This window comes from Mesoplodon bidens, assembly GCF_964165515.1.
Source record: "Mesoplodon bidens genome assembly, chromosome: 7".
Taxonomy (NCBI): Eukaryota; Metazoa; Chordata; class Mammalia; order Artiodactyla; family Ziphiidae; genus Mesoplodon; species Mesoplodon bidens.
This window is the reverse complement of record NC_138164.1, coordinates 40,322,619-40,341,985: the sequence shown is the minus strand read 5'-3', so window position 1 is coordinate 40,341,985 and position 19,367 is coordinate 40,322,619. Positions and strand designations below refer to the sequence as shown.

At 47.5% G+C, this 19,367-nt stretch overlaps 1 protein-coding gene and 1 pseudogene across 2 annotated transcripts in view; one reads left to right on the top strand and one right to left on the bottom strand.

The window, feature by feature from the left end:
* LOC308620769 (centrosomal protein of 78 kDa-like) overlaps positions 1 to 19,367 on the top strand; it is a 571,052-nt pseudogene that overhangs the window by 242,270 nt on the left and 309,415 nt on the right. The gene's annotated exons all lie outside the window — the stretch shown is intronic.
* LOC308621086 (forkhead-associated domain-containing protein 1-like) overlaps positions 1 to 19,367 on the bottom strand; it is a gene marked incomplete at its 3' end in the record, with an annotated part of 102,156 nt that overhangs the window by 693 nt on the left and 82,096 nt on the right. The window contains 5 exon segments of the mRNA XM_081241258.1: positions 7,531 to 7,556; positions 7,559 to 7,692; positions 8,230 to 8,450; positions 8,875 to 8,970; positions 11,887 to 12,011. Of these exon segments, the coding sequence (XP_081097384.1) occupies positions 7,531 to 7,556; positions 7,559 to 7,692; positions 8,230 to 8,450; positions 8,875 to 8,970; positions 11,887 to 12,011 (602 nt within the window).

The window sequence follows — 19,367 nt, the reverse complement described above, 5'->3', positions numbered from 1 at the left end:
AGGTCATTCCTTCCTGTCACATGACTGGAGAGAGCAGAGATCAGGGGAGCCACACAGAGACACAGAGAGGAGATACGGCCTGTGTGTGCGTGTGCACATGCTTGTGTGTGTGTAAAAGAGATGATGCCTGAGATCTGATGGCTTACCAGTTCTATTTCGAGGCCAGGCTCTCTTTCAGCTCCCAGTTTTTATGAGGCACTCACCCCTATATCCTTAAAAAAGCCCCCTCCACCTCTTTTTAATTTTTTTCGGTACACAGGCCTCTCAGTGTTGTGGCCTCTCCCGTTGCGGAGCACAGGCTCCGGACGTGCAGGCTCAGCGGCCATGGCTCACAGGCCCAGCCGCTCCGCGGCATGTGGGATCTTCCCAGACCGGGGCATGAACCCGTGTCCCCTGCATCGGCAGGCGGACTCTCAACCACTGCGACACCAGGGAAGCCCAAGGCCCACTCTTGGGGAAGGAGTCGCCCAAGTTACACTTGGCAAGGAACCTGGAGGAAACCTTTCTGTACTGAGGAGATCCTAGACACCAAACTTGTAAGCTCAGGCTGGAGGGCAGGGAGAATGGGAAGCTGGCTCTTTGCTCTTAGCCGAAGCACCATCTGCCCTGCTTCTGTTAAAGTCAGAGGCAGCGTGAAGTTCCAGGGTGTCTCACATCTCAGAGAAGCACAATGTTCCCACAACATCCGGGGCCCATCCCAATATCTCCTCTGCCATTTCACATCCGCAGGTGGTCCTCAGACAAAACCTAGATGTAGGGCAGTTTCTGCCTCCTCCCAGTCATATATGTGAGTGAATAAGTAACAAACTTCCAGTCGTTTCCACTTTGCAGGGTGGCAAACGTCTCAGATCAAGTGGGGCCCTCAGGATGCTCTCTATCCTCTTAACATCCTGCTCTGGGGAGTAACCACCTTCTGGTCTTAGCACAAGGATGCTGGTTGAGAAGCTTCTATTTTCCAAATATATCCCTCACCTAGAATATCTTCGTTTCTTCCCATGATAATTTGGTTGCCTCAGCATGACTGTGGCCTTTTATCAAACTTGAATGTCTCCTCTCTCATATTCAACCAAAATGTGTTTGGCTTTCTAGCTTCCTGAGAGCTTGCCTCTACTGTCTGCAAAGTGGGAACGTGGACTGGCTTAATTCCAGTTCCAGGGCTGATTTGTCAATGGCAATGTTTCAACATGTTCAAGATTTCATAGTCTTAATCCTCAACTTTGAAGAGAATTCTAGAGGATGCTTCCTTGAAATTTAAGAGAAATGCCCCTGGAAATGTATCAGGTTTATTACCTGGAGGTTTATAACCTAAAGGAGGAAAAGCTAGCACTCCCCTGGGTGTCAGATCTGCACTGATTCCCAGCTCTCCTACTGAGCTGTGTGGCTCTGGACAAAGAAAGTCTCTGAGCCTCAGACACCTCATCTGTAAATTGGGTATAATAACAACACCCACCCCATAGGGTTGTTGTGAAGCTTAAAAGAGATACTGCACGTCAAGTGTTTGGCTCTGTGCCCGGCACATGCCAAAGGCTCAATACATAATAGATGTGGGATAACTGTCCACTGGGCTTCCTGCTGACGTCCTAGGGTTTTCTCTCTTCTCTCTTCTGGCTCACCTGGAAATGTGAGTTCTGCATCTTTGAGTTCTTCATCAGCTCTCCAAACATTCGTCTCTTTAACACAGAAAGAATATTGACAAAATTTAGCTTATGTTCTTCTTTGCCTTTTGCATCAGAGAAAAATGGATTTTTCTCAACTTTCAGATGCTACCCATTTGGATGGAATGTTGAGCCTTCCTAGGTGAGGAGGTGAGGATAGAGGTCTGCAGAAGGGGGTGTGGCTTTGGGGTAACGCTACACTGTCCTGCTGCACCTTTTAGGGAATCTCTGTTCCAGATTCCAGCAGAGAAGGAGGTGGTCAACCAAGAAGGCTATGAAGGATACTGCATTCTTCTTGGAGGACAGATCTGCTTTAGCTGGAAGCAGAGCCTCCTAGATCAGTGGAAGAGGCTGTAGATGTCCAGTGGCTTTCCACCCAGTGGAAATGTTGAAAGCCCCAGTGGCTAACCTCCCTGGCAGGGACTACAGGGGCCTGTTGGCAAGCCAGCATCACTGAAAACCTGGAGCTTGCCGCTCCCCTGGGGTTTGATGACTATTGCTGACCCTGATCTGCTCAAGACCCTGCACCTCAGGGGCAGCTCATCAAAGAAAGAGCATCCCCTAGGCACTGGAGACACAAAAGTGAGAGGGAACTGGGGTCTCCCTTGCAGACCGACACTCCGCAGGTGAATGTGCAGTGGTGTCAGGAAGGAGACGTTCTCCTAGAGCCCTGAGCATCCACTGGGGTCGCCAACCTGATTCCTACAGCGGCCAGGAAAGTAAAAGAAGTGGGTGAAGTGAGCTGGGGTGGTGGTGGACAGCAGCAAACACACGAGCCCAGCGCCTTTCTAAGGGGCCTGGAAGATGGAGGCTTGTGATGGTGGCTTGTGGGTCTGTGGGCCTAGGGTCGCCAGATCTTCCAAGTTTCCCAGAGAAGCTGGAAATCCAGAGTATTCCAGGAAACTGCCCTATTTTGAAATGTAACTTTAAAAAAACTCCCATGAGCCAAATGGAATATATCTGTGGGCTGCCATCTTGCGACACCCGCTTCAGAACCTCCCTGCTTGGTGTCTAGTTGGTGCTCAGTAAATGTTGGAGGGGTTGCCAGATAAAATACAGGATGCCCAGTTAAATCTGAATTTCAGAATGAAGCCAACAAATTTGTGAGTGTGAATATGCCCCGTGTAATATTTAGGACATTTATACCGAATAGCTTTTGTTGTTTATCTGATATTAAAATTTAACTGGGCATCGTGTTTTTGGTTTGTTTGTTTTCCCCTCAATCTGGCAACCCTACCGGGTAGTCACAAAACTCAGGGAGGAAATAAGGCTGTCTTTTGGGACAGGGCATAGGTGCTTACGAGACTCTTCCCTTCTCCCAGAAGGATGCTGACTCTACCCTCAGAGGACTGTCCGTGAAGGCTGATGGGCCCGTATTGAACTGACAATTGCCCTCCACGCATTTTCCGTGGAGAAGGCCTCGAGCCTGCGGCCACTCGGTATTTATCACAAACTCTGTTGAGACAATCACTATCCAAATGCCCAGATATTATAGAGCAGGGGTTAGTTTTAAACCAACAGCCTTCTTCTCTCCCACCCCATCCCCCCCTCCCTTTTTGTTTGCAGAACCGTTTATCCAAGCAAAATCCCATGAGGAACTTGGAGTATAAGATAATGGAGAGCTTCTCTGGCGGGAGAAAGGTGTGTGTGCTTTGAGAGTCACACCCTTCCATGGCACCCAAAGGCTCCAGGGAACCCCAGTTTGAACATTGCTGCAAAATTCCTTCCTGGATTAAGTTCCATCAGTGGGCAGCTGGGCACTGAGGGCAGAGCCTGGCCCCTGTGCACCTGCTTTTCCTGAACTTTACTGAACTCACTGGGATGTGATGAAGGGGGTGCGGGAGGGTCTTTTTCTTTAGCCTTCTTCTATCCGTATGCTGCATAGGCCTGGCCACATGGTTCTACTTCATCATTGTTGGGCGGAAGAGCACCACCCCAAGCCCCTCCCATCCCACGCTCCTCCTACACAACATCTACCAATTGTGGGGCTTCCCTGGTGGCGCAGAGGTTGAGAGTCCGCCTGCCGACGCAGGGTTCGTGTCCCGGTCCAGGAGGATGCCACATGCCACAGAGCGGCTGGGCCCGTGAGCCATGGCCGCTGAGCCTGCGCGTCCGGAGCCTGTGCTCCGCAACGGGAGAGGCCACAACAGTGAGAGCCCTGCGTACCGCAAAAACAAACAAACAAACAAACAAAACACACAAGTGGCACGGAGGAAGCCAGAATCTTGAGAATACCTGGGCCCAAGGAAATCTTGGAAGATAGTGAGTTAAAGAGAATAGTGAGGATAATGACGATGGTAGGAGAGGGTGAATGCTTTGTGGTCCTATGTGCTAAGGCTTTTGTATACAAGCTCCCATTGGGAAGGCTACGAGCTAGGTGCCATTTTTATTCTCATCTTAAAGAAGAGGGATCTGAGCTAATTAAGCAGAGGGAAGGTTAGGGGGTTTTCCTGGCTGAGACCACAAGGCAAAGCGGTGGTCACGCCCCCTAGCCAGGACTTGATTGGTTGGAGATCTGATTGGCAGGAGAGCTGAGCGGCTTCTCCTGCCAGAAGCAGCTGGTGCCCTTCAGCCTTTCTTACACTTCAAGCCCTAAGAAAGGGCTTGCGTGCTTCCCAAGTGGCAACTTCTGTGCATTTAAAAATTTCCTCTTGAAAATCCCAGCCTTAGCCCTTTCACAAAAGGTATCTGGGTCCTTTCTTGGCCGTGGCCCTAGTCGTATTCACCAAAGAGAAGAGCGCGTCCCATAAGAGCTGGCGGCTTTGGGAGGACCGGGGAAGGCGTCAGCTGGCAGGAAGCTCCCTGAAAAAAATAGAGGAATCCCCACCCATCCATGAGCTGCCTATTCTTCCCCCTTAGAAACAGGGCTTGTGATATGCCAGGCACTGTAGGCATTTTGCCATTTAACCCTCCCACTGCCCCATGGAGTAGGCCCCTTGCTAAGAGTTTTGGTTGCTTTTGTTGAGGAACCTGCGATACAGAGGTCAAGCCACTTACTCAGGGTCATTCGGGGCAGCGGTGGGGATTGACCCCTATTTGTTTGACTCCAAATCTGGCCTCTGAACTCTGAGAGACACTGCCGGCTTCTCGAGGGATGTGGGATGTGGATTCGAGTGAGCACGGCCTGGGCCGCGTTTCCCGTCCCTCTGCCACATGGACAGAGCCACAGGCCCAGTTCGCTGTGAAGGCCCAGCATCTTATACCAAGTCTCATTTTCACAGCCAAAGATATTAGTGTGGAAATAGGACTTCTGATTCTTGAAAGATCTGCTTGGTGAAGAGATGATCAAACATTAAAACTACAAACTCCATTTTTTGGGGGGGGGGGCAATTCTGAAGCTTAAGATGTGTAATTTCATCTCAGTGCTTCAACCTTGCCACCTCTGTGAACGGGTGAAGAGTTTCAAAGTTTTATACAGGAGGCTAAAGAACTAAGGCTCCTTGTGAAAATACTAAGTGTAAAACTTAGAAAAGAGGAATTCTGCTTTCTGTTCATTTCTGCTTAAAGACAACGAAGATATACTCCCTTGAAGGAATGGATGCCAAGACAGATGTATACAAGTGACCTTTAGGATCCAGCAAAACTTTAAAATGTATTATTGTTTTCTTCCTGACAAACAGGCTGGCACGTCCCTTGCATTGTGTATGAATGAGGCAGCCCATGAATAATGCATGTGAAGCCTGATTATGTAAATCCTCAGGTTTTCAGTACATGACAATGGCTTTTTTTGGGCCCTTCTCTCTCCCATTCTGTGGTCTGGTGTCTCTGCTTTGGGGCCTAGTCTGCCAAGCCCTGTGGGCGGGGGGGGCATTTCGGGGAGGGGTGAGCTCTCCAGAGGGCACATCAAAGGGAAAGTCACAACTCTGTCACTGGCCCACCTCTCCCTGGCATTGCTTGGTGTGAAAGGAAACTGTCCTCTGCCTGAGGCAGCCCCATGACACATGCAGACTAAGGCCTGTGATGTTTAATTCACAGCAGTGAGCACTGGAAACACCGCATCCAGGCTCCCTCAGAGCAGGACAGCCACTTTTCATTTCTGCGGCTCTAAGTCAGAGAGCCTGCTGTCTGGAAACCTGTTGCCTGGAAGGTTCGCAGGATGGAGGGCAGGCTTCTGCAAGGAACTATCTGACCATCACCTCCTGGTTAAGGAGAAGGGCACCCTTCTATCACCTTGGCCTCCTTAGAGCTCATGCAGGCAACAAACACACACATGCAAATACACACACATGCAAACACACAGCACATACTCACATGTACACAGATACACGCAAGCATGCGTGTACAAATACACAGCCCCAAGTCAGAAAGACTGGAGTACTATTCTGGCTACTCAGAAGAGCAAACCCAAATCTTTATTCTCAGAAAGCTTATTCCTCGGTGTATCCCTGGCACCTGGCAGAACAATGAAAATCAGAAGCGCCGCCTTTAAAAACACTCGGGCTGTTCACTCAACTGATTTTGGTCATCATTTCAGGAGGCAGGGAAGTCAGATCATGACGCTGGACACCCTTAAGCTCAGTACAGTGCTGTGTGTCAATTATGTCTCAATAAAACTGGTAGAAAAAATAGTTATCTGGATAGAAAAAACAAGATAAAATACACAAATTATCAAAAGTTAAAAAATACAGACGAGCTAGACTATGAGTCTCAGAAAGCACTGTTCACAACAGCCAGGAAATGGAAGCAGCCTAAATGTCGATGGAGGAGTGGATAAAGAAGATGTGGTACAAATATACAGTGGAATACTACTCAGCCATAAAAAAGAGTGAAGTAATGCCATTTGCAGCAACATGGATGGACCTAGAGACTATCATAATATGTGAAGTAGGTCAGACAAAGACAAATATCATATGATATCACTTATATGTGGAATCTAAAAAAAATGATACAAATGAGCTTATTTACAAAACAGAAAGAGACTCACAGACTTTGAAAACAAACTTATGGTTACCAAAGTGGAAATGTGGTGGGGAAGGATAAATTAGGATTTTGGGTTTAACATATACACACTATTATATATAAAACATGTAATCAAGAAGGACCTACTGTATAACACAGGGAACTCTACTCAATATTCTGAAATAACTTATATGGAAAAAGAATCTGAAAAAGAATAGATATATGTACATGTATAACTGAATCACTTTGCTGTACATGTGAAACTAACACAGCTCTGTAAATCAACTATACTCCAATATAAAATAAAAATTAAATTAAAAAAAAGAAAGTTAAAAAAAATAGAGGCAAGCTAGACTATGAGTCTCAGAGAGGTTAAGCTAACACATATATATGGAATCTAAAAAAAAAAAAAAAAAAGAATGTTCTGATGAACCTAGGGGCAGCCAGGAATAAAGACACAGATGTAGAGAATGGACTTGAGGACATGGGGAGGGGGAAGGGTAAGCTGGGACGAAGTGAGAGAGTGGCATGGACATATATACACTACCGAATGTAAAATAGATAGCTAGTGGGAAGCAGCTGCATAGCACAGGGAGATCAGCTCAGTGCTTTGCGACCACCTAGAGGGGTGGGATAAGGAGGGTGGGAGGGAGACGCAAGAGGGAGGGATCTGAGGATATACGTATGCATATAGCTGATTCACATTGTTACACAGCAGAAATGAACACAACACTGTAAAGCAATTATACTCCAATAAAGATGTTAAAAAAAAAAAGCTGCCTGAAGTCACACAGTAAATGGCAGAACAAGAGTCTAAACCTAAGTCTGCCTAAAGCTAAAGCTATTCTGCCACCTTCCTTTGCAATGAGTGAATGCATTCTTTGCTGCCTGGATCCCACTGGGGCCTCAGTTGGCTGTTTCTAAAGGGAGCTGAGGGGCAGCCTCAGAGGCTCTGCTCCGAGCAGGGACCTCTCACCTTCTGCTGCCTGATCGCCCTGGTACCCTCTTCTCCTGGTGCAGCCACTCTTCCATGTGTGCCAGGGCCTCCTTCAGCAGCGCCTTTTCTTCGGCCTCTCTGGAGATGTCCTTCAGCTTTGCCACCTGTGACTGGTACATCTGAACCGACACTTTGCTCTGCCTGAGCACACAGGAGAGACAAAGTCTCTTTTCTCCTCAGCTTTCTCACTCACCACCAATGCTCCTGACCTGGGAGATCCTCAGAACACTTCCATATATGCCTGGCTTCGCGGTTTCCTTACAAGTGGGGGGAAGGCTGAAGATGTGGGGACTAGAGGGCAGAATAAATAGCCCATTGGCTGTGGACGTGCAGCATGAAGGGGGCAACGGTTATGCTACCAGCCCCTCCCAATTTCCCAGAGAGGGTGGGGGAACGGATACCACTGAAAATAGGATGGAATTACGAAAAGCACACACATGGTGAAACATCAGACACATTTATAAAAGGTGCACCTTATTCCTTAACAGTAGGGTACTTTAACTGCTGCTTTCTTGCCCAGAGACTTGGGTCCATCAGGCCCTGAGTCACCATCCCGCCTGCCCCCCTCCACACCCAGGCCTCTGTCCTCTTGTCCTGGTCCCTATGGGTCTGCAGCTGCACCGAGGTTTAGCCTGGAGAATGGAGGCCTGGGCCTTTTGCCGGAGACATGGGCCACACATGAGCTGTTCAATGTCCTTCTCGTATCGTCTCAAAAGCTCTTCTTTTCTCTGCAGCTGGTTCTTGAGTAGGGTGATCTTATCAAACACCAGGTACAGGTCTGTTAGTCGAAGCTGGTAGACTCTCTCCCTCTCTTTTCGGGAGAGGTGTTTCATGGACACGTGACCTGACATACCTTTGATGTTCATCAAAGTCCCGAGGGTTTTGCTCATGTCCATGTACTACGAGAAAGCATTTCTCAGGTAAGAGGCCTGGCCCAAGACCGCTGGAGGCCACTTTGAGGAGGCAAACGTCTAATTCTGTTTCATTCATTTTCTGCAGTTGCAGAGAAGAAACACATGCTTTGCAAATGAGTGCATTTGGGGCTTTTAGTACGACTTTCATTTTCCCCCGCATCCATTTACACTATGCCTTTTTGAGAATTGGGGGGAAGTGGGGAGGGGGAATGACAACAGACATAAACATTCATTCTTACTACCCAGTCTTCCAAGGAATTGGGCTCTGCAATTTCTAGCCCATGCTGGGATAGGAGATGGGTCTCGTGGAGCTACTGTAACAACTAAACATGTATGTGGAGTTGATGTTTAAACTATCTGCAGGGCACGCACGTTTGGACAGGAGGGGACTGATGCTGGGTATACCTACCAGCTTTTCACTAAGATCTAAAGCGTCAGCCACATCCATTTTCCTTAACTTCTCAGAGACCATGATGGACCCTGGGCTGGAAAGGCCATTTTGAGGCTGAAATAAAAAAAAGAAGAAAAACTCTCTTGGCATTCCGTTATGATTTTCTACATCCAGAAGAATAACCCAAAGAATAATGGAAGAACTGGAAAGATACTAAAGAATAATTTGAGAGAGTTAATTTTTTTAACATCTTTATTGGAGTATAATTGCTTTACAATGGTGTGTTAGTGTCTGCTGTATCAAAAAGTGAATCAGCTATACGTATCCATATATCCCCATATCCCCTGCCTCTTGCATCTCCCTCCCACCCTCCCTATCCCACCCCTCTAGGTAGACACACAGCACCAACCTGCTCTCCCTGTGCGATGCAGCTGCTTCCCACTAGCTATCTATTTTACCTTTGGTAGCGTGTGTGTGTATATATGTCCATGCCAAGAGAGTTGGTTTTAAATCCACTCTGACTCTGTGAACTGCTTTCTTTATGACTGTGTTCCTACCCCTTCAGAGCACGACTGCCTTTGAAATGATGCATCACTTGTGCCATTCTTTGGCCACCGTCTCGTCTGTCTTCCCTTTAGGCCAGTGGTTCTCAACTGGGGGTGACTCTGTCCACCCTACCCACTCCAGGACATTTAGCAATGCCTGGACACATTTGTGGGTGTCATAATTGCTGTTGGCGTCTAGTGGGTAGAGGACAAGGATGCTGCTAAACACCCCACGATGCATAGGGCAGTCTCCCAAACAAAGAGTTACCTGGCTCAAAAAATCAGTACCGCTGATGTTGAGAAGACAAGCTCCAGAAAAATGGGGACCATGTGGCTTTTGCTCACTATCTCCCTCCTTGTGCCCAGCATGGCACCTGGCACCGAGTGGTGCATAGTGGGCATGTTTGTTGAATGAACGAATGAAGGTTAAGTGGAAAATAGCCTCCCTCCTTTTTATTAAAGGAATCTCATTTCTGTGCAGCAGAAACCATACCCTCACAAAATTTGGCCCAACCTTCTCCTAGCTCTGGAACCTGGTGGGTGGGCATCCCTTCAGACCCTTTCCAGAGACAATGCAGATAGTGTTTGCAGCTGCATCTCCCTAAGACCCCAACCAGCCAGCTGGCTGCTGGAAGGCCAAATGACTGCATGGAATGGCCACCAGTCTGAATAGGTTACCCGATCTGAATGACTACAAATAACCATAATAAGCCTCCTTAAAAAATAAATTGGCTTTTAATGCTTGCCATGAGCACCTCTTAGCCCTAGCATTTGTTGGCACTACCCTGAAAACCTCTGAGATTAAAAACAAAACAACTAAAAAACTATAATGGCCCCCAAAGTGACTGTGATAGATAAGAGTGGACATATTTGTCTATGTATCTATGGAGATGAGAATAAAAGAGGGTATCTGAAGATGACAATAAACCGGGCAGATCTGCTGCAAAAAGAACCTGAGTTGCTGCTCAGTGTCTTCAGCTACCCTGAGCTGCATCCTCTGTACCGCTCCAGACGCCCCCTCTTTTCCTGAGGGGAGGGTCACTAAGGAAGAGCCTGGGCTACAGGATCCAAGCACACAGTCCCCACCCGGTCTCTGCAGGCTCGCAGACAGACCACCAGGGACACACCCCTGGTGTGTCTTCAATCATTATTCTGTGACCTTGGGTGAGGTACTTGACCTCCTGAAGCCTTAATTTTTCTTATCTGTTAAATGGGGACAATAATAGTAACTATGACACAAGGCTGCTACGATGGTTAAATGACATAAGGCATGGAGCCGGCTGAGCTCAACGCCTGGCACACAGTAAGCAGTTCACAGATGTCAGCTATTCTTCCTCCTGCTCTTTCATTTAATTACTGCCAACCTTGGAGGGTTGAGAGTTAGGAGGTTTCCTGCTCTGTGGTGTCAGTGGTGGGATGAGGGCTTGTTGCCAAGGAGAAGGTCTTGGAAGCAGGACCATCAGGACGTGAGATCCAGCTGAGCTCCCCACCTGGAGACGGTCCCTCTACTCCCAACCTCAGAGAAGGAAGGTTCGATTTTATCAGGAAGACCAACAAGTTTCTGAAGACTCACATCTCTAGACGTGTGAGCAAATGTCTAGAAAAATTGTAGGAGAAAATGCTGGTACAGAGAGGATGGCTTTATTATGTTTTCCAAAAGCTGGTTTAGACCAGCTGCCGCAGCAAGCCACGCTGGCCTGAGCTGTCCATTGTCATGTGTCAGTCAAACACCCGGTCAAACATCCATTTAGGATACAGGGCACCTTCAACCTAGCAATCAAATTACCTCTGAAAATCCTGGAAAACACAAACTATGCTCCCTAAGAAAGGAAGGTTTTCTTGGATAATACTCTTTAAATACTGTTTGACAATAATAACTATCAGCTATTCAAGTGCTCGCTATGAGCTAGGCACTGGGATAAGCACTTTACATAATGATCTCCTTTAATTTTTCCATCATCATTTTACAGCTGGGAAATTGAAGTCCCAGAAAGGTTAGGAGGCTGCCCAAGGTCACAGAGCTTGCAGAGCTGGGATTAGGACACAGGTCTCTGATTCTAGAACTTGTGTCTTCTTAATCATCATGGCTCCCTTCTGCTGCCCTTTATGTGTTCATGTTTTTCAGTTTATAGCAAAAAGCAAATGTTAGGCAAGCTCATGACATACTGTTGTACATTAGCTTGTTGGATATTTTCTGCAGAATACAACATGTGATGTGAAAAGGAGGGCCCAGAGATTGACCTGGCCAGCATCAGTGCAATGCTATATCATGCTGTACATGATGGGAAGCCGCCTTTCTATTCAAACATTGGATCGCTGTTACGGCCAGGTACCGACCAGTCCATACAGGTGCCAGCCCATCAGGGAGGACCTGGCCTCGAACCAATGATGTATACAGTGGTGCCAGGGCACACGGCTAGTGTCTGTCCTCACGCCCACCCTCCCCACGTGTCAGTCAATGCAGAGACAAAGTTTCTTTGGTTACCATTCCGATCTCTACTCTTGAAAAAGTTGGCAAGTCAGGTTTTACCTCCAATATTTTCCGAACATTTTTTTCCATCCCGAGGGTCTTTAAGTCTAGAAATGATCCATCCATGTGGTCCTTGTGATCTATAAAAGAAATAATTTACACTCAAAAGAAAGGCTCAGGAAGAAGTTACTGCATGTAAAAGTCACAGCTGGTATTTACTGGACACTTACCACAGGCCAGTACTAATTAGCTCACCATCCTCCCTTGGCAGGTGAGGCATCGAGGCCCAGAGAGGTGAAATGACTTGTCCAAGGCCACACAGCTCATATGAGGCTGCAGCCTCCCAGGGCGGGGGCACTGAGGGGGAACCTTCAGCCACAGGTGTGAGGATGGACTTGAACCCAGGCTTCTGTGTCCTAGCCCAGGGCTCCACCCAGCAGCAAGCTTGGTTTCTTGAAAGCCCTATTCTCTCTAAACAGGGTATTTATCCTGGGAAGTTCCCCAAGGTTGGTCCTTGCACAGCATCCGTCTATGAAAGAGTCCCAGGGGAGGCGCCATCATTCACCTGGTGTGATCACTGCTTGGCTGAGGCCCCACTGGGCGTGGGCACGCGTGGGTATGCAGAGTTGGAGGGGATGGCGTGTCAGAATGGAAGAGGTGGTTGGGTGAATGATGCCTCCCCCCCAAAGATGTCTGGGTCCTAATCCGTAGAGCCTATGAACATTACCTGACAGGGCAGAAGGACCTTTGCAGATGTGATGAGGGTAAGGATCTTGAGATGCGGGCTTATCCTGGATTAGCTGGGGGGACCCAACATAGGCGCATGGGTTCTTACAAGAAGCAGACACAGGGAGTCTGACTACAGACAGAGACGGTGTTGTGACAGAAGCAGAGAGTTGAAGGTGCTCCTCTGCCGTGAGCCAAGGAAAGCGGGGAATTTTTATTTCCTCGCCTTTTCCAGTCTAGAGACTAGAAAAGGCAAGGAAACGGATTCTTTCCTAGAGCCTCCAGAAGGAACCAGCCCCTTGCCTTTACCTTAGCGAAACTGATTTTGGACCTTTGGCCTACAGAACTGTAAAAGAATAATATGAGTGGTGTTAAGCCCCTAAGTTTGTGGTAATTTGTTAGAACAGCCATAGGAAACTAATATGGGGGGTGAAGGCAGGAGGTAGGATGAGAGGTAGGGAAATGCAGTGCATGTTCTGGAAGAGCTTAATTGGGTTAGAGCAGATGATGGGGGAGGGGAGGAGTAGAGGGAAGAGTCGGGATGGAAAGCTGAGCTCAGTTTGTGGCCAGCCTAGAACAGTAGCCTAAAGAGTATAAACTTGATTTAAACATCACTGAAATGTCACGAGTGTGACCTGTGTGCCCGGCCCTCTGCCAAGCAATCAACGCATCACCCCACTGTACTGTCCCGCCATCGCCTCCTTTTACACACGAGGCGGTCGGGCTCTGAGACCTGTGGCTGCTGGACGCCACACAGCTGGCAAATGGCTGAGCCAGGGCTTGGGATCACAGTGGTGTGACTCCAGGGTCTGAGTCACTGCTATTTCAGCTTCTGATGGAGCAGTGAGCTGGCTTAATGAAGGGTGATTTTTTTTTTCAGAAAAATAACCGGGATGTATTAGAGACGAAGGAGCCAGCAGCATTTCTCAACTGCAGCATCTCGACGTGTTGGGCTGGACAGTCCTCGTTGTGGGAGCCGTCCTGGGCACCGTAGGACGTTTAGCAGCATCCCTGGCCTCCACCTACTGGCTGCCATGAGCATCACCCACCCAAGCTGTAATTATCAAAGATGAGAGGGTTTCAAGAAAGCAAACCGAGAGGGTTGGGTAGGCCAGAGAGAACATGGTGGGGGGAGGAAGCTGGGGCTTCAGGGCAGGGGGGCCACGTCAGTTGCCAAAGAGGCAAAGACAATGTGGGAAGTTGGTGGTGAGCACACAGGGTGTAATGCACTTCAAGGTCTTAGTGGGACAGGAGTACAAGCAGTAGAAAAGGAGCTGAAGAAGAAGTGGTCCCAGTGAAGATACACCAGCTTGAAGTGCATGTTTGATGATGAAGGAGAAAGACGGAGTGGGAGGCTGTAGACGCTGAAGAAGGAGGTCGTGATTCAGGAGCTTGTGCACAAGGTGGTCTGGGAGGGAGAGAGAAGGGGAGACTCAGGGAGGGAAGAGCTGCATTTGGAAAGAGAATGTAGTGAGGGAAGATGGAGGGAAAGGAGGAAAGGTGGGTGCGGAGAGAGACAGGAGGGGAGCTGAATAGGCTCGTGCCTGGGCCCTTGACCTCTGACATTGCCACTTGTTGAGAATTTCCAGCTTGGAAGAGTGAGAATAATAATATTATAATAATAGCTATTCAGTATTAACCACTTGCTGTGTGCCAGGCACCATGCCAGAAGTTTACCACGTGATATTTTCTGATCATTACAAACAGCCCAGCAAGGAAATGTGTTTGCATTTATAGGTGAGACACAGACACCCAGCAAGGTTAAGCTATGGAGCTGGTAAGCAGTAGGATCAGAATTCAGACCTAGGTCTCTCATTCTCTTTTCAGAGAGACTAGAGGCTGGAGAGTGAAGGGCTGGGCTGGCTGATGTGAAGGGTGCGTGAGGAGAGGGGCGCTGGGCGGATCCCGAGATGGCAGAGATGGGTGATGCGGACTTGGGCTGTTGGAAAGAGGGATTTTCTTCTTTGGGAGAAGAAGCAATTCTTGATTATAGTTCTGGATACAAAAGTTACACATGCCTGTTACACAAATCCAAACAGGGCAGAAACCCATAAAGTGGAAAGTGTCCCCCCGCTGTATCCTCAGTGGCCGGCACACAGTAGGGCTGCAATAAATAGTTGTTGAACGACTGAGTGAAAGTCATGGCTCATGCAGTCTCATCATGCTGGGATAATACTCTCAACACTTTTATGTCTTTTCCTCCAGATTTCTCCTGTGGTCGGATATTGGCATTTGAAAAAAAAAAAAGAAAAAAAAGGGGAGAACACTGTGCATATTGTATTACAACTTTCTTTTTTTTCACATAAAAATACTGCGTATCTTGGATATCTGAGAAAGAGCGATTTTCTATGTATGCAGGGAATCCTTTTATTTGCAACAAAATCTTGCAGAAGTAGACACAATCAACTGAGCTTGCAAAGATCAATGTAAAAAGTCCTTTCTTTCCCTTATCAAAAGAAGCTGAGAAACCAGGCAGGAGGAGAGGGGAGCTGACTTTTAAGGTCCTCCTTACATGTTTCCTGTCTTCCAGTGGGACCACACAGTAATCCTTCACCAATCAGTTTTTTTTTTTTTAGGTCACAGCTTTTTAATTTTTTAATTGAGATATAGTCAATGTAAAATATTGTATGTTTCAGGTGTACAACATAGTGATTCACAATTTTTAGAGGTTATATTCCATTTATAGTTATTATAAAATATTGGCTATGGGCTTCCCTGGTGGCGCAGTGGTTGAGAGTCTGCCTGCTAATGCAGGGGACATGGGTTCGGGCCCTGGTCTGGGAGGATCCCAAATGCCGCGGAGCGACTAGGCCTGTGAGCCACAACTACTGAGCCTGCGCGTCTGGAGCCTGTGCTCCACAACGAGAGAGGCCGCGATAGTGAGAGGCCAGCGCACCACAATGAGGAGTGGCCCCCGCTTGCCACAAATAGACAAAGCCCTCGCACAGAAACGAAGACCCAAGACAGCCAAAAAAATAAATAAATAAACAAATGTGGGGTTTAAAAAAAAAGAAAAAAAATTAGGAAAAAGTGAAATTAAAAAAAATATATTGGCTATATTCCCTGTGCTGTAAAATATATCATTGTAGCTTATTTATTTTATACATAGTAGTTTGTACCTCTTTTTTTAAAATTGGAGTATAGCTGCTTTACGATGTTGTGTTAGTTTCAACTGTACAGCAATGTGAATCAGCTCTATGTATTCATATATCCCCTCTTTTTTGAATTTCCTTCCCATTCTGGTCACAAAAGGATGGAACGCTTCATGAATTTCCGTGTCATCCTTGCACAGGGGCCATGTTAATCTTCTCTGTATTGTTCCAATTTTAGTATATGTGCTGCTGAAGTGAGCACGGTAGTTTGTTCCTCTTATTTCCCTACCTCTAACTTGTCCCTCCCCCTTTCCCGCTCCCCACTGGTAACCACTAGTTTGTTTTCTATATCTGTGAGTCTATTTCTTTTTTTCTTATATTCAGTAGTTTTATTTTTTAGATTCCACATAAAAGTCATATCATACAGTATTTGTCTTTCTCTGTCTGACTTATTTCACTAAGCATAGTACCCTCCAAGTCCATCCATGTTGCTGCAAATGGCAAAATTGCATTCTTTTTTATGGCTGTGTAGTATTCCACTGCATATATAGATATAGATATAGATATAGATATTGATATATCACATCTATTTTTGGGGGGTGGCCACACCATGCAGCTTGTGGGATCTTAGTTCTCCAACCAGGGACTGAACCTGGGCCGTAGCAGTGAAAGCGTCAACTCCTATCCACTGGACCGCCAGGGAATTCCCTACTGCATATTCTTTATCCACTCATCTGTTGATGGGCACTTAGGTTGCTTTTATGTCTTGGCTATCGTATATAATGCTGCTATGAACATTGGGGTGCATGTATCTTTTTGAATTAGTGGTTTTCATTTTAGGGGAATAAATACCCAGGAGTGGAATTGCTGGATCATATGATAGTTCTATTTTTAGTGTTTTGAGAAACCTTCAAACTGTTTTCCGTAGTGGCCACACCAATTTACATTTCCACCAACGGTGTACAAGGGTTCCCTTTTCTCCATATCCTCGCCAACACTTGTTATTTGTGTTCTTTTTGGTGACGGCCATTCTGACAGGTGTTAGGTGATATCTTAACCAATCAGATCTTTAGTAGTGACCCCAATCTCCTGGGCTGCTCATGACATGATCCAACAATAGTTACTCAACCTGGATTTCCCTGAGGGATTTATTCCAGGATTTTACAGACCTAGCTCGTTACGTGTGTTTTATCCCTTAGGACAATATTTTAAAAGGCAGGTAGTATGGTGGTTCAGAGCAGGGGCTTTGAGGTCACAGGGACCTGGATGGAGTCCCAGCTTTACCACTCGGCAGCTAGGAAATGCAGCCCATTGTCAAGAGCTGAGGAAGAAGGCCTGGGAAGAGAACTGAGTGCTCACGGCTAAGAAAATCTGACTAGCTGTCAAATAGAGATGCGGCAGGGGTCACAGGTAAAGGCACCTCGGCGTGAGTAAATCAAGCTGCCCTGCCTGTGCGCATACCCATCTGCTTGCCATCCACATTTAGTTCACATTCAATCAACAAGTATTCAAGGCTGATGCGGATGGCAGCTACCATTTACTAAGGCTTATGTGTGACCCCATGATTTGGGTACCAAGTCGTTTAATCCTCACAACTACCTGGTGAGATCTTAACCCCATTTTATAACCAAGTAAACAGAGGCACACAGAAGTCGAGACTTGCTCACACAATGAGTAAGCGCACACTTGAGAGTCACACCTTAGCAGCTGGTCTCCAAAGCCTGAACTCAGAATTATTCGCTCTAATGCAAATGGGGCTTTGCTGGGGCGAGGCCCGCGGTGCGCATCAGACACCCTTCACTCCAGGGAATGAAACTCTCAGGTTTGTCTCTGTTCAAGTTAACGACAGAACCTGTCCTCTAGGAACTGGGCATGTACCTGGTACCCCTCTGGATCTTCGGAGGGCATGTGGGGTCACAGAAAAAGCACAAGTGCTAGGGTCACAACGACCTCAGTTTGAGTCCTGACCCTACCATGTACCCGCTGTGTGACTTTGAGCAAGTTCCTTAATGTTATTGATACTCAGTTTCCTTACTTGCAAAATAAAGACGACTCATTGGCTCATTGGGCTGTTGGAAGATGAAAGTACACAGTACATGTAAAACAACTAACACAGTGACAAGTACCGAGGAGGAATTAAACAAACCATGGTTCCTACCCTCCTCTTAGGAACTGTGAACACACAAGGCTCTTAGGACTGCTTGTGTATGGTGATGAGTGACTGGGGGATCCCCTGCTGGCCTCAGCAATGGGAAGTACCTTGAATCACTTATCATGGTGGTCTAACACACAAAAAGTTTTTGAGCCAGCTTCTTCTTCTTTTTTTTTTTTTTTAGCGGTACGTGGGCCTCTCACTGTTGTGGCCTCTCCTGTTGTGGAGCACAGGCTCCGGACGCGCAGGCTCAGCAGCCATGGCTCACGGGCCCAGCCGCTCCGCGGCATGTGGGATCTTCCCGGACCGGGGCACGAACCCGTGTCCCCTGCATCAGCAGGCGGACTCTCAACCACTGCGCCACCAGGGAAGCCCCTGATGGCTTAATTTTGCAACCCATGTTTCTTTACGGTAATGTAAGACTAGATTTAGAGACAGAGGCTTCAGTGACTCCTAAAGCCTGGGGAGGGGACAGTGCACACATTGCTTGGCCCCGCTATTACTAGGATAGAGATCATGGTCTTTCCTTGTTTTAGTTCTGATTTTGAAGAACAGCTAGAACTGTGGGCCACATCTCTCTTGGTTTCACGCACACTCAGACTCTGCCATGATTACAACAACAGTAATACAGTGGTTGGGGAGGGTCTGGGTTGCCGGGAGAAATGCAACGCCCCTCTTCTCTATGCTCTCTGTGAGGGGCAGGCACTTACAGAAAAGTTAATCTTGATTTTGCCTCTCTTTTTTTTCTTAAACCCCACATTTGTTTATTTATTTATTTTTTTGGCTGTCTTGGGTCTTCGTTTCTGTGAGAGGGCTTCATCTAGTTGCAGCAAGCAGGGGCCACTCTTCATCGCGGTGCGCGGGCCTCTCACTATCGCAGCGTCTCTTGTTGTGGAGCACAGGCTCCAGACGCGCAGGCTCAGTAGTTGTGGCTCACGGGCCTAGCTGCTCCGCGGCATGTGGGATCCTCCCAGACCAGGGCTCGAACCCGTGTCCCCTGCATTAGCAGGCAGACTCCCAACCACTGTGCCACCAGGGAAGCCTTGCCTTTCTTTTTAAACACATTTAAAAGAAATTCGCACCACCTTCTGGATTACCTTAGACATATCCTGGCTGGGGTTGTTTAATCACCGGAGTTGAAAATCACTCCTCTATTCTCATTCATTATTGCAAGAATGTCAAGTTTGTGCAGCCTCCCTGGAGAGCACTTTGGCAAGAAGGATCAACGATAAATGTTGGAGTTTCCCAGGTGTGGCCCTGGGCTCTCCCTTCTCATTCAATACTTTCTTCCTAGTGATACCATTCACACGTATGGCTTTAATCACCATCCATCCATCCACCCGTCCATCCATCCCATCTGACTAAGCACCCGCTATGTGGCACATGTTCTTCTGGGTTCCGGGGCCACATCACTGATATGGTTGGATAACCAGGGTGACAGCTGCGTCCTTGGCACCTCACTTTGGATGTCTACAGGCACCTCACACTCATCTTCCCTCTCAAACCTGGTCCTCCTGTGGCATTCC